The sequence below is a fragment of the Gadus morhua genome, chromosome 3 (genome assembly GCF_902167405.1).
Source record: "Gadus morhua chromosome 3, gadMor3.0, whole genome shotgun sequence".
NCBI lineage: Eukaryota > Metazoa > Chordata > Actinopteri > Gadiformes > Gadidae > Gadus > Gadus morhua.
Genome location: NC_044050.1, coordinates 21,739,179 through 21,753,867, shown reverse-complemented (window position 1 = coordinate 21,753,867; position 14,689 = coordinate 21,739,179). Strand labels below are relative to the sequence as shown.

The window sequence follows — 14,689 nt, the reverse complement described above, 5'->3', positions numbered from 1 at the left end:
GCATTTGGGCAGATGGGAACCGTCAGGGCCCTCTAGGCGAGGGCCTAATATCTATATTCAAATTGTATTTTATTAATTCATAATTTGACAAAAAAAACCTTCATAACGGCCTATTTAATTTGTCTTTAAACGTGAAGGGTTTAATGATTTTTTATTTTATTTTGTGACACTCTCCCCATTTTCAAAGCACAACTAAAAACCCACCTGTTTCGGACTGCCTACTCTCTCTAACCTCCATGCTTCCTGCCATTCTGCCCTATGTATTTTAAGTTATTATGTTGTCCTTTCTATGTCTATTTTATCACGTTTTTTGTATATTTCATTGTGTGTTTTATTGTGTGTGTGATGTACAGTGTCATTGAGTGACCTGAAAGGCGCTTTTCTAAATAAAATGCATTATTAATATTATTATTATTATTTTAAATAACAGTAAAATTGACCATATCATATCTTCCCTGTAAATGGGTGGGCTTTGTTACACGAATTGTTACACACCGTTAAAAACCGTTACAGAAACGCCCAAAGCTGAAGTCGGTGGGAAAGCGAGGTCTAGGCTATCTAGTTACTTGTTACTATAGCAACCTACAAGAGCGACGTGAACGCCGCGTAACCATGGCAAAAGCACGCAAACATTAAAGTGGAACAACGGTGTCCAACATCCCGTCCATCCAGCCAGCCGCCTTCTAACCTCAACATGTCAACCGTTGATAAAATGATTTCGGATATGGTAGTGTCCAGACCTCGACAGTATAGCAGTGCTATTGCTCCTGATGCGTCCCTCAGAGTACCAGAGGCGTCCCGCCCGTCCAACGGAGGAGCCACCGTGGGCTTCCGCTCAGCCAAATACACGCCGATGGATTGGCACTCTAACAATTACGCGATCCTCCAACAGGCTGAAACAGATGCAACTGCAGCCGAGAGGATCCAGCGACTGTCCAAAAGTCTTTGCAAGAAAAGTGAAGCAGACGCGCAGAGCAGACAGTCAGAGGGGACTCGCCATCTGGGCGGGAGGTTGCAGGAGATCCACTTGTTGAAGTCGGAGTTGCAGGGGCACATTGAGAAGTTGTTGGCTGAGACGGACCTGCTGCTCCTTCTCAAGACCCGTTTGGAGAAAGCGCTGGACGCCACCGAAATACCATACGGTATCGCCACCGATAACCTCACCTGCCGGGAGAGGCGCCTAGGACCCGAACTGGTTAAAGATGCAGTCGAGGACGAGCTTTTGAAGGTGAGCCGTACAATTGATCAGTCGCTTTATACTGGATCTGTGTTGATGCATTAATAATTGAAGCACATTCTATTTTGTCTTGAAAGGAAATTGACCTGATCAGAAACATACAAGCCCTTCTGAAGAGGACGATCGATCAGGTTGTCTGCCAGATCCAGTGAGTGACGCACCATCTGGGTGTCTCGTCTGAACTTTTTATTTGCTTAAGACGAATTCAATGTTGTACTGATATCGTGTGTGTGTGTGTGTGTGTGTGTGTGTGTGTGTGTGTGTGTGTGTGTGTGTGTGTGTGTGTGTGTGTGTGTGTGTGTGTGTGTGTGTGTGTGTGTTTTTTTGTGCTTGCGTTTGCGTGCGTGCCTGCGGGCTTTTTTATGTGCATCAAACTACGCGTGTGTCGTGTGTCCGACTATTTGTGTGTGTATGTGCTTCTTTGCGAGGACTTTAGGATTAACAGAGAGGCTAAAATGACTTTGGAGTTGGACTGGTCTGACAAATGGCATGCATACAACCTGGATGACCAGTGTGGACGATACAACAACATGAGCAGAAACACACAGCACCACCCAAGTTCAGCCACGATGCAGGATCAGTAAGTTTGAATGTGTGTCCTACTACAGTATGTGGACATGTGTGTTCGACCCATATTATGTTTTATTTCACTTTCAAACTCTTAAAACAGACCCCGGGGAAAACAGGGTTCAAACTTCTCCACACACTTTCTTTCCTTGTTCCCTTCTCCTCGTTGCGTGCCAGGGTGTCAGAGCCCAACTCCTGGCTGCAGTTTAGCCAGGAAAATCTGTCCAGGGCCGCACAGGAAGAGCACACCACCATGAATCTAAGGTTTGGCCGCATGTCACAGACTCTGTTCAAGACTAGGTCTAACGTGATGCCTCTTCATCCTCATTTCTGACAGATTATAGCTGTTAACATTAATGGACAAACTTGTGCCTTTATTAGAATTATTCACCCATAAAAGTGTGTTTGTGTGTGTGTGTGTGTGTGTGTGTGTGTGTGTGTGTGTGTGTGTGTGTGTGTGTGTGTGTCTGTGTCTGTGTGTGTGTTTGTGCGCACACACACGTGCACGCATGCGTGTTTCAGGGTGCTGGTGGAGAGGCTGTTGCGGGACACCACGGAGGACTTGAGGTCCCAGTGTGCTGCTGTGGACCAGGCCTTCAGCCAGCGCTGCTCGGAACTGGCCGAGGCCAAAACCCTGCTGGAGCTACAGCTCGCACAGGTGGCTGCTGATATTCTGGAGTGGATGGAAGTCAACCCCAACCATAAACCTTGTTAATGGATAACAAATGGCTGAACAATCTGCCATTTGTTATTACATCCCCATTCAAGACTTTTTAAGGACAGGCGTACGCCCGTGTCTCTTACAGTGTCGTCTTTCTCTCTCCTCTGGTATCTCTCTGTCGCTGTCTCTCTCTCTACTGATTGGAAGAGATGAACAGTTTATTGACGTGGCTATGAATGTTAAATAATGCAATCTATTGGGGTTGCCATGTTTGGTGGTATATTAAAAGAAATGCGCAAAACCAATTTATTATTAATTATTATAATTAATTATGCATTTTTTTATTCTGCATTCAGATTTTGGATCAGATCGGCGCTCAGGAGAGGAACATTGTTGCTTTGCAGCAGGCAATCCTTGACAAAGATGCCCCACAAAGAGTGGCTCAGTCAAGGCTGTACCAGCGCTCCCACAGACCCAACATGGAGCTCTGCAGAGATGACCCTCAGCTCAGGTACACGCAAACACTTAAAGGTCCCAATGTCCCATGGCATGAAAATCTCACTTTATGAGGTTTTCTAACATTATATGAGTTCCCCTAGCCCGCCTATGTTCCCCCAGTGGCTAAAATTTGCGTTCGGTGTAAAACGAGCACTAGGTATCCTGCTCGCCTTGGAAAAAATGGAAGCTCAGGCGCGCTGATCTGGAATGTGTCTCCATATGTCGTCATAAGGGGCCAAGCTTCTCTGCCTTGCCCGCCCACAGAATTTGGCCCGCCAATGACACAATGAGCTACGACCGTGTGAGCGCTGCGTGTGTGTGTGTGTGTGTGTGTGTGTGATAACACACACTGTAACGCAACTGTTGTACACTTCTTCGTTATTTGGATAACCGTTCTGCTGTTGGTGTTATGGCGCATAACACGTCGGTTCTCTGACGTCTCTGGCGATACTGTAGTGGAGGTTATCACAGGCATGGTTGAGAAGTAATTGGGGGAACTTTGGCTCTGACTCCCTGAAGTACATGAACCGCGACACGGAGAAGAAAGGGATTGTTGCCTGCGATTGTCTCCAGGGGTTGCCCCCTGCTGACCGCCGCCTGCTGCCCGCTGCCACGAGGCACCACCACCACGAGGCACCACCCCACAAGGCACCACCGCTTCGGGGCGGTGGAGCCTCGGTACTGCCCGCTGCCGAAGCGGTGGTGCCTCTGCAATCGCGGGCAACAATCCCTTTCTCCTCCATGTCGTGGTTTAGTCTACTTCAGATTGATGTGGAAGTGGAAGAATAAGTGTGCGTCCTTCTAACTGCATAAGCCTGAAATGTTGCTCCCTTCCAAATGTAGATTGGTTGGATTGTGTCAGGATAGACTCAACTAATTATATTTGATACGTAGACGTTCCATAAAAATGTACACATCTAGCAGTGAACCTGTCTCGGCTTCAGGGTTTCGCTAGCCAAGTTCTATTAAACACACAGGAACACACATTAAAGCTGACCAACGGAATGACATTTTCAAGAATAGTTTGCTTTGACTGTGTTTGTTCTGCTTCGCTAGTTTGGTGGAAGAAGTGTGGCAGCTGGATGCCATGCTGTCATCGCTGCAGCAGCAGCTGGCTGAAGCTCGCGGTTCGCTGGCCCACCTGGAGGAGTCCCGCACGGCCCTTGAGAAGGCCATCGCGTGTAAAACACACTCTCTGCTGGTGGACAAGGACAAGTGCATGCCCCACCGCAGACGCTACCCCACCGTCGTGGCGCTAGCAGGCTACTGAAGTAGATTAAAAAATAATCGTTTTTTGTGGTTGATTTGGGTTTTTATAGTACAACTGATAATTCAGACACTACTTTGTCATCAGCGTACACTCATAACAAGTTGCTTATGGTTTTCCTTTTTCTAGTTGTAGCCACTCATACTCACCACTTGAGGGCAGTCACCGACAAAAACATGATGCTCTTTTTACTGTACCAATAGACTTTGAAACATATGGTTGTTAAAATAATTAAGCATGACACCTAATAAATTTGGGTAAATTTGGGTACATTTTGAATCTGTTGACGCAACAGATTCAAACTTGTTTCTGCTTAGGGCTTCATGGCGCGTTGTCCTCAATCACGTACATTCACATCAAACACAGAATCATCACCACTCGATCATCTGTAGACAGCAGATCCACACTAACGAAAACGATATTCCCCTCCCCCGCCCGTTTTCCTTGGCAGCGTGGCAGGAATTTTTGGACTCATAATGATGGACTCATTGCAAAGATTCATCTAGCTGTAGAAACGCTGTAGTACATATTCCAGGCCTATATTCGGCACTGTTTCTGCTATAGAACTCCACCAAAAAACCAAGAAACCAAGGACCGAAACCGAAGAACAACAGTTGTTAAACCTTGTAGATTGAGCAGAAAATACTTTTTAATGTACAGTTAGTAATTATATTTACTAAGGGGCTGTAATTAAAGCTACAAAAATAAATCGAATCAAACAAAAACTAATTGGATGGAAATCTAACGTTTTCCACCGGGTGGGTTGGGCGATGACGTCATCATTTGCATATCTTGGGTCTCATGACTCCCAAAACGAAAAAACGAAGAGGGGGAGTTTTTCTCTTTTTCACCCGTGGACCTGGTTTCCAAAGAGTGTGTTTGCAGGCCCATAAAACTCAGTGTCCTTGACGGTCGGCCCAAACGTGCAAGACTGCATGTTTTAAATCGTAGCCGTGTGGCCAGGGCCTAAACCACACGGAAAGGTGGAGTTGGTTGCAATCTGCAACCTAATCGCTAGATGCCACTTAATCATACACACTGCACTTGGAAGGGTAGTAAAAAAAAAAAAAAAGAATTATCACATTCCACGAGGGCCTACCTATGGCACTGCCTTCCTGGAAACGTCGGCCCAACCGCAGTCGGTTTTAGGGTTAGGGTTATTTTTATTTTGCAGCATTCTAGCCTCACAGGTATAACCGGATCGTGGCATTCTCCACGGCAGGCACAAACATCCGTCTTTGTTACTTGTTGGTGTTTTTTTTTATTTGCTGTGTTGGTGTTCGAGTAAAACATGCATCTATCCGACTTGCGGTCGGATAGAAACTTTCTTGCACAATTAAAAGCTACATTGCGTGAGCTAAACCAGCTGAGCGTAACATTACTTTCTCAATGAAGTCCTCAGTGAGTGAAACCTATGCTATATGGTTGGTCACGGTTCCTTCTGTTTCCCTTGTTATCCACTATTGTTGACTGCAGCATGTGGCCTTCCCACTGGATCAGGAGGTTGCGGCGGAAAATGTTCAACCATTCATTTGAATGGTGGGGTAGTGCGTTTAGGCTGCGGCGGTGGTGGCCGCACAGGGTCGTGACGAAACCACTCAGCCGGCCTGCGTCAATACACTTGTGGAGAAGCACAACACAACGTCACACTGGCTGACAGTCTGCGTCCTCAGGAGCCTCCTGCTCCTGAAAATGGCCTACCCGAAGTTATTGAGCTATAGGCCTATGTTACGTACAGTGTTCTGTATGTCTTATATGTTATACATGGTATAGGCCTACATGTATTGTGTTCTGTTTTGTGTAGTATGTTTGTGTTGTTGTTCTGTCTCCTCCTCCTGTTTTCATTCTCCAAGTTCTCAGATGTGCGCACCTGGTCCCGATCACCAAATCACCACACCTGTTCCAGATCTCCCATCAACCATTCCCCTTTAAATAGTCCTGTGTTTGTTTGTCAGGGGGAAGAGCTTTGGTTTGAGCTGTGGCAGAGCTTTGGTTGAGCTCTGTTTGCTAGTGTTTGCTAGTGTTTGCTAGTGCTTGGTTTCTTTGTTGGTTTATTGTATTGTCTTTAGTTGTTACACGTTTGTTTAAACCTTACTACTTTAGTTGTTAGCAGCCTACTTTAGTTTTGTCTTTGTCTTTGTTAATTCTTTTGTTGTGCGCACAGGGTCAATAAGGACAGGTAAGATACCCTGGGGTTTACATATTTCATACACGTAGGTTTACCCGTTGTTAATACCCTAGGTTAGAGTGAGCACCACCCACTGTACTTTTTCGGTGCAAAGCACCTGTCAATGGGGGGTTGGGTTTTGTTATGTTCTTTTCTTTGGTGCCACTGGCAGTCCTTGTTGATCCCTGTGTTGCCTTTTTTGTACATAAACACTTTATATTGAATACACCTTTTGTCTTGGATTTTGTGTGACTGCACCCTCACTTGCCCAAACCTGTTGCCCTTATGTTGCGTCCTACTCCGAGCCACCAGGGGGGGCGTAACAGCCTACATATTAAACTCACAGGAATTATAATATCAAGGTTATCCTAAGAATTAGAGCTTACTTCAATTTTGATTTAGGAAATGCAATAACATTTGTTTCAACTTACCGTACATTATTTTCCAAGAACTGGAACTCATTCAAGTGGCCTCTACCGGTGAGGTTGCGGATTGCAGCCAACTGCAACAAATGTCTATGGACAGTGGCGTAACTATCGGTAAGCAGGGTATGCGGGCGCGTACGGGCCCGGGCCAATCAGGGGCCCCAAAAAAATAAAATAAAAATAAAAATAAAAAAATCGCTCCGAACCCCCCCCCCCCGTCAACAATCGTAACGAAGCCCCCCGGGGGGGGGGGGGGGGGGGCCGCCTTGAACATCCTGCATACGGGCCCGTCGTTGCCTTGTTACGCCACTGTCTATGGATAATTGGTTTCAATGCAATGATATGTGGGCAAAAAATCAGATAAAGCACCGTTTGAAAGAGTAAAGGAGGAGAGGGCCTGCATCAACCGAAAAAGGAATAGGGTTAGGGTTAGGGTTAGGTGAGGGTTAGGGTTAGGGTTAGGGTTAGGTGATGGATAGATGAGCAACGTCTGCTACAGTCCACTGGGTAGGCTGGTAGACTGATCTAACTAGAACACATCTAGGTGGACACGCCCACCGGGGATGTCATAAGGGGCCAATTTACAAAACGGCTAATCACACCACAACGGCAAATCACACCACACCTGGTGGCATGTCATGGGACCTGGGAACAGTTGTATCTCATTAATCTTGCTTATTCTGTTCAATGCCTCAATCTCCATAGCCAGCCCTGTAAATGTAGGAGATGAACTGGAGGGATACAAACAGTTAGGATCTAGGCCTGGGAGTGGACTGTGTACATGTTATTTAACAAAACTGATGTGTATTACTTGAAGGATTTGTATATTATTGCAGGCCTCTAACTATTGTATGTTTTATATCATTGGCCTTTGCATTGTCTGCTGATTCTTACTGGACCAGTCACCATTGTAGTGTTGGTATTTGTGTTGTCTACGCCTATTCTATGTTATTTTTATCTGTTTCGCCAGGTGAGGTTGGGGGCTGCAGATGTTCTGGCTCAGATTTGAATGCCCATAGGTCACGGGCTGATGGGGAATTCAGAAAACTCCATCATGCATGCAAGCTTATTCTTTAAGCTGTGTTGATACTTTGAAGACAAGGTCATTGTCCTGCATCCGTTGCTTATTAACGTCCACTTGTACCAGCAAAGTATATGTGCTTTTTTCATGGATCCAGTTCGGGTGACCCTTTTAGGCCAAAGCCTGTCCAGGAATTTCCATCAAATGACGGACAGAGCTTGACCATGTCCTATGTTTTGGTAAGGCCGGTGAATAAACATGCATATCGTAATATACTAGTCTGTGTTAATGTATCGTAACAATAAATAATCCCTCTGACTTCCCCATTGAATGATTGTCCTTCAGTCCGCATTCCAATTACATGGGCACACCTTCTGCTACATTCTTTATATAAGAGAAAACGATAGCATTAAGTTCATTGTGTGGCCAGCCCTACACCCTACAGAGCTATCTAATAAGGTGAGTCCCTCCTATTCTCATTAAAAAATTGTATGGGATCATATCAGTTGAGAAAAGCCGGGTTATTGGAACTGCAATGATATTTTGATTGAGGATGAGTCCTAACATTTATTTTTCCATTCATTAGCCTACATAGGCCATCATTTGGTTCTGGGTTTCTCATATAAGATGTGTACTGTTCCGATGTGCTAAATTAGCAAACTAGGCCTACCTCAACTCCAGTGGACCGTATTAGTCTTATCAACAAGCATTATTAACTTATAAAGAAATGTAACATCAATGCAGACATCAATTTTTGACTGTTTTTGTGTTCTTTGATTCGTTTTTTTGATGTTTTATGATTTATTTTTATTCATGTGTTTTCTCCATTCTCTAGGGAACTTGTCTGTATCGTTTTCGATTGTGTGACTTAACTTCACAATATCTCAAACATGATGAATCCCGCTGCCGTTTATCCTTATCCTCCTGGCAATCCAATCGGTGAGAGGCTAGAGCACATTTTTGCTTCTCATGCCAGCTAGGAATGCACTAACTGGGTAATAGGCTGGTGTTGGTTGATGTGAGGGACTATTATTGATAATTTGCTTTATTTCATACCTCAAGCTGTTTTATTAAATCAATGTGCAGGATAATAAGTTAGAAAATATACAACATTTTGATAAATGTATTATATAGTTATAGCTCGCTTATAAGCTGTAGCTGATTGTGAGTGTACGATTCTTTGTTTGGTAGACGTCAATCATCAATGGGTTTGGCAGCATTTTAATTGTAGAAGCTTAAATTATTCTCACGTTGTACAGGTATGCCTGTTTACCCACAAGGCATGGCCCAACCTCCATTCGCAATCCCTGGTAAATACATTTTCACACTCATGGATGACAAAGACAAATAATGAAAGCATTCAGCTTGGAACAGAATATATTACAGTTAATAAGATCACTTTCCTGATTGTTCCTAGTTGTTGTTTTTTCTTACATTCTCACTTCCGTTCAAATTTACTTTTAATTATGGGGGTCTAAAGATCTAAACCACACAAACCAATTCGATTTATTATTTTTGTATATTTGTTGAAAATCTCTTTGCATCCCGACAGCAATCAACAAATCAAGTGCTCTTACATGATAAGAAAAATAGTCTGGCTGAACGGAAGTGGACAGCGTCTATTGCCTAGCGTCGGATTTGGCCGCGACTCCTCCTCTTCCGGTTTCTGGCGTTCCCGTATTGTGCTCCCCCTCACACTCGGAAACTAGGCAGTATGGCGAGTTTTGAAGAGGACTTTGACGGCGCTGTAAAGTTGGCATGTTTGGCTCTTTCCGTCGAAAATTGCAAAGAACTGCAAAAGATTTGCTTACAGCATTTGCTGAGGAAGAAAGATGTTCTATTTTGCATGGACACCGTTGCTGCTTCCCGGGCTTAGCCCCGCCCTAGACGATTGTGATTGGTTTAAAGAAATAAAAACAGGCCCGCCCAGTTTCCCCACGGATAGACGGCTCAAGGTAGCATGGCTCCAGACCATTCTACTTGCTGTAGTTTGGTCTGGCTTTGCGAGACTATAAGAAAAATATCTGGTATCTGGGCTGTCACAGGCCTGTAATAAGCCCGTTCAATCATTAAATTCTGACCAAATGTTGTTGCGTATTTTGGGGGAGTGGCTTTGGAGGGAAGACTGAAGGGAGGGCAGGGATTTTTTGGTTTCGTTTTTTAATTAATATATAGCTTACTTTGGTGGATTTTTTCGAATTACCTACCCGACCGTTACTTTTGAAACATGTTGTGAATGTAATACAATAGATCAGATAAGGGTTCAATATTGATTAGGTGTTAAAGACTGTCAATTGTTAGATTAAAAAGATTTGTCCCTTTAATCTAGCATTTGAAACTGTCTGTAATACTTCTCAGTTCAGCAGCAGCCAGCTGTTGCTCAAAATACAGCAGTAAATGTCAATTCTCCAGTGGCCACCACAAGCCCTGGTAAGTCTTATATCACTTTCATGGTAGCACAAAGACCATGAAAGGGTCTTTAATGACCACCATTCTAATGATTAATCATTGACGAGGTGTGTTTGGCACCATGTTAAAGATATGGGTTTAATATTTATGAGATGAAAGTGGATATTGTATCTAACAATTTTGGTATAATGCCTCGTTCGAATTATGCATCAAGCAGTTCAGAAATACTTTTTAATCTTTAATCTTTCTCAGGTTTTGTAGCAGCGCCTATTTACCAACCAGGCCCAGCACAACCTCAGTTCCAAAGCCCCGGTAACTCAACTTTAGACTCATGGAAACAGATATATAAAAATGACACACAAAACATCTATATTTAAGGAAATCACATTTCAGTTTTCTTTGTTGTATTCTTTCTTGCATGAGTCATTCATTATTAATCACTCCCTTAAGCGAGGGATGAGATATATTTAGTTGAATACCTAAAGGATTAAGATCACTGTGATTGGTTTCTCCAAATTTCCTAGCCTCAATTTGATCAATAGAGCAAGAGAAATGTACTTTTAAAACATGTTGTCAAGGAAATTACATGGATCAGATACAGGCTCCATATTGATGAGATGTTTATGACTATAAATTGATTTTTTAGCGGCTAGTTTAAGCTTTTTCTTTTTCCTTTGGAAAAAGCTGTCTCTTTTTCATCTTGATTTTTTACTGTCTGTAATACTTCTCAGTTCAGCAGCAGCCAGCTGTTGCTCAAAATACAGCAGTAAATGTCAATTCTCCAGTGGCCACCACAAGCCCTGGTAAGTCTTATATCAATTTCATGGTGGCACAAAGACCATGAAAGGGTCTTTAATGACAACCATTCTAATGATTTATCATTGACGAGGTGTGTTTGGCACCATGTTAAAGATATGGGTTTAATATTTATGAGATGAAAGTGGATATTGTACCTAAAAATGTTGGTATAATGCCTCTTTCGAATTATGCATCAAGCAGTTCAGAAATACTTTTTAATCTTTAATCTTTCTCCGGTTTTGTAGCAGCGCCTATTTACCAACCAGGCCCAGCACAACCTCAGTTCCAAAGCCCCGGTAACTCGACTTTAGACTCATGGAAACAGATATATAAAAATGACACACTAAACATCTATATTTAAGGAAATCACATTTCAGTTTTTCTTTGTTGTATTCTTTCTTGCATGAGTCATTAATTATTAATCACTCCCTTAAGCGAGGGATGAGATGTATTTAGTTGGATACTTAAAGGATCAAGCTCACTGTGATTTGTTTCTCCAAATTTCCTAGCCTAAATTTGATCAATAGAGCAAGAGAAATGTACTTTTAAAACATGTTGTCAAGGAAATTACATGAATCAGATACAGGCTCCATATTGATGAGATGTTTATGACTATAAATTGATTTTTTGCGGCTAGTTTAAGCTTTTTATTTTTCCTTTTGAAAAAGCTGTCTCTTTTTCATCTTGATTTTGTACTTTTTGTAATACTTCTCAGTTCAGCCGCAGCCAGCTGTTGCTCAAAATACAACAGTACAGGTCAATGCCGCCCCTGGTAAGTCCTAAATCACTTTCAGGCCAACACAAAGAAAATAATATCAATATAATGGTTTATCACAAGGTGTGATAAACGAGGTGTAAGGGACTGTACATTGAGGATTTTATGTTACTTTATTTTGGAAAAAGTGTCTGATAAAAGTTATAGAGTTCTAAGTTATCGGGTTTAATATGGATGAGGTGAAAGTCGATATTGTGGGTTATAGTTATAGTACAATGCTTCATTGGTTTTAAAACATTGGTTACCAAACAAACACAACAGCAGTTAAGCAATTTAGCTGTGCCTAAATCAGGCCGAGCACAAAGCTACCACAAATTTCATAAGCCCAGGTCACTAAACTTTCAACTCATAGTAACACACACAAAATTAAATGAAAGCTTCCTGCTTTTTTTGGAAAATTTAATATTGAAGAAAATCATGTTACAGATCTTTCTTCTTGTATTTTTAAAGTTTCTGTAATACTTCTCAGTTCAGCCACAGCCTGTTGTCCAGCATACAAACATCTGCATCGATTCAGGGAACCTTCAAGGTAACACAAGGAAAACACAATGTCATTTTAATGGTGTATTATTGACGAGGTGTGTACATTGATATTTCAGCCAATCCATGAACCTTGTTTTCTGATTTGATTCTAAGGTCAACCAAGGGGCCCTGAATTAAAAAATGGTAACTACTTTCATTCACACGATAAAAAAAAAAAGCATATAAGCCCTAAATAGGCTACCTTATTAATGAGATTATTTTATTTTGAGGTTATTTTATTTCTACAAAAAAATGATGTGAAGGAGGCAGAGCAAGTGCATGTTGTTAACCGTGGGCGTCTCTCCTTGGGTCCCAACAGTCGTGGTGGTGGGGCCGGCGGCAGGGGAGAGACCAGTACGGACAAAATGTCCCCTTTGCGAGGCCACCTGTGTCACTAGTGTCACCTACAAGAATGGCGCACTCACCTGGGTTCTGTGCGGTGTGCTAGGAATATTGGGGTGAGTCCTTCACACATTTAGCAAACCATTTTGATATGCATCCTCACATCCATGTATTTTTACTTTTACAATATTAATAATTGAATCACATTTTAATTAATTGGATTCTATGCTTCTTTTTAGAATATGGCCATTCTGCTTGATCCCGCTCTGTTGTGATAGCTGTAAGGATGTGGAACATCGCTGTCCCAACTGCCAAAATGTCGTGCATGTACATAGGCGCATTTAAAAGTGACTGTCAGACCTCAGCAGCATGACACTTACTGGAAACAGTATGTGATTCATACTAAATCATAATGTTTTAGCTCTTCATAATAAGTGGCATAAATTTGATGGTCTATGTCAACTGTTGATTTAATTTTCCAGGTTTACCAAGACTATACATTGGTTGCATATTGGGGAGCTTTAATGCACAGTGGTTAACATGATCATGACTTTTCTTATTTTTTGAATTTGTATGCACTTAAATGATTCTTACACTTTTTGGCTTACATCTTGACTGTTAAATGCACTTACTTCAAGTCGCTTTGGACTGAAGCGTAATACAAGGAATGCCGTCTGCGGTAGAAACAGGAAAATTCAGCTTGCATATCTGAGGTTTGAGGATTCGTTCAGGCCATTTATGGATCTTGAGGAAACAAAGTTCCTAAACGGGTTCTCCTTGCTCTGTGAGCATTGATGACACACTGAAGGGAATGTTTTCTCGGAATTGACACTGGGTGTGTGGGTTATTGTTGTCTTGTGTTCACATGCAGCATTGACTGTAGGCCAGTGGTTCTCAACCTTTTTAGTCTTGTGTACCCCCTTAGCCTTTTTGTCATACCATGCGCACCCCCTCACTCATACATGTTGATCATTCTTCAAAAGTAGAAAATAACACAACTGATTATTGAATGGAAAATCATTTTATTTCATCTCCTTAACTTGAACATGTAATTCTCTGGCATTTTCTTAATTTTACTCAAATGAATAATAAAAATAAATAATATGTTGCCTTGAAAATAAAAAAGTAATATAAACAAATAAATAAAAACGAAATCAAAACGATCAACCTGCCTTTGTTCTATATAACTCTCATAGCATTAACCACAAAAACTGGAGCTCCTTTAAATAAGTCCCATTTAAACAGAAATGTCCACTCTAAACAAGAAGCACTGAGGCTGCGGTGGTTCCGCAGAAGTATATAAACATAGTTTTCACTGCCTAGGTTAAAGTTTGGCCTCTTTCTTGCGTTTCTCGGCCGGCTCCTCTGAACCCTCACCTGAATCCAGAGCAAATGGACATTTCAACCATTCCTCCATATTTTTCTGGCTGCAGGTAAGCAGCCAGAAATCACATGATTATGTGATTTGGCCGCGGCTGTGCCACAGCATATTATTGTCTCCCTGGGGAAACTAGTAATAGCGCATTATCATTTTATTGACGGGCTTATGAGATGACTGAGGAATAGTTACTTATCATCTTGGAATTTCCTAGACTGGGCACCTCTAGCCCGTTCTGCCGGCGATTTGAATTCGCTCTGCAGCAGGGTCTGGAGAGGAGCACTATTAGACTGGGTAGCCCCGCCCATTCTGCCGTCGATTTGTGGTCACCCTGCAGAAGGGTCTGGAGAAGAGCAATACATTTCTTTCTAGTTTCGATACGATTTTGTGGGGGCCAATCACCAAGCTGGCTTTTTCCCTCTGGCGCGCTATTGGCTTGTTTAACACAAAGACAACCGGGGAGCGACGGTAAGCAGCCAATTGCTTACAGATGTGCTCGTACCCCCGGTTGGGAAACAGTAGGCTGCTGATGCAAATCTTTATACACAAGAAAACAGTGTGATCAGTTTGATCCATCGGTTTGCTGACTGAGCTATGTCCACCATGATTTTATTTTACAGGA

General features: G+C 42.5%; 2 protein-coding genes across 6 annotated transcripts; both read left to right on the top strand.

The window, feature by feature from the left end:
- The first annotated feature begins 599 nt into the window (after positions 1 to 599).
- On the top strand, positions 600 to 6,623 carry tekt4 (tektin 4). Its single transcript, XM_030352491.1, has 7 exons — positions 600 to 1,228; positions 1,315 to 1,385; positions 1,674 to 1,817; positions 1,982 to 2,068; positions 2,327 to 2,462; positions 2,822 to 2,976; positions 4,020 to 6,623. Exons 1-7 carry the CDS (start codon positions 695 to 697, stop codon positions 4,231 to 4,233), a joined length of 1,341 nt encoding a protein of 446 aa, XP_030208351.1. The 5' UTR covers positions 600 to 694; the 3' UTR covers positions 4,234 to 6,623.
- A 1,555-nt stretch (positions 6,624 to 8,178) lies between these two features.
- Positions 8,179 to 13,844, top strand: LOC115540979 (lipopolysaccharide-induced tumor necrosis factor-alpha factor homolog). 5 transcript variants are annotated; one of them, XM_030352672.1, is made up of 12 exons: positions 8,179 to 8,302; positions 8,679 to 8,782; positions 9,103 to 9,153; positions 10,202 to 10,273; positions 10,514 to 10,564; positions 10,984 to 11,055; positions 11,296 to 11,346; positions 11,766 to 11,822; positions 12,295 to 12,354; positions 12,462 to 12,491; positions 12,667 to 12,805; positions 12,929 to 13,844. In XM_030352672.1, exons 2-12 carry the CDS (start codon positions 8,734 to 8,736, stop codon positions 13,032 to 13,034), a joined length of 738 nt encoding a protein of 245 aa, XP_030208532.1. In that variant the 5' UTR covers positions 8,179 to 8,302; positions 8,679 to 8,733; the 3' UTR covers positions 13,035 to 13,844. The 5 variants fall into 5 exon arrangements, with proteins under 5 accessions (XP_030208532.1, XP_030208531.1, XP_030208535.1 ...); XM_030352671.1 differs by having other exon boundaries at positions 10,505 to 10,564; XM_030352673.1 differs by lacking the exon at positions 10,202 to 10,273 and having other exon boundaries at positions 8,181 to 8,302; positions 10,505 to 10,564.
- The last annotated feature ends 845 nt before the right edge of the window (positions 13,845 to 14,689 follow it).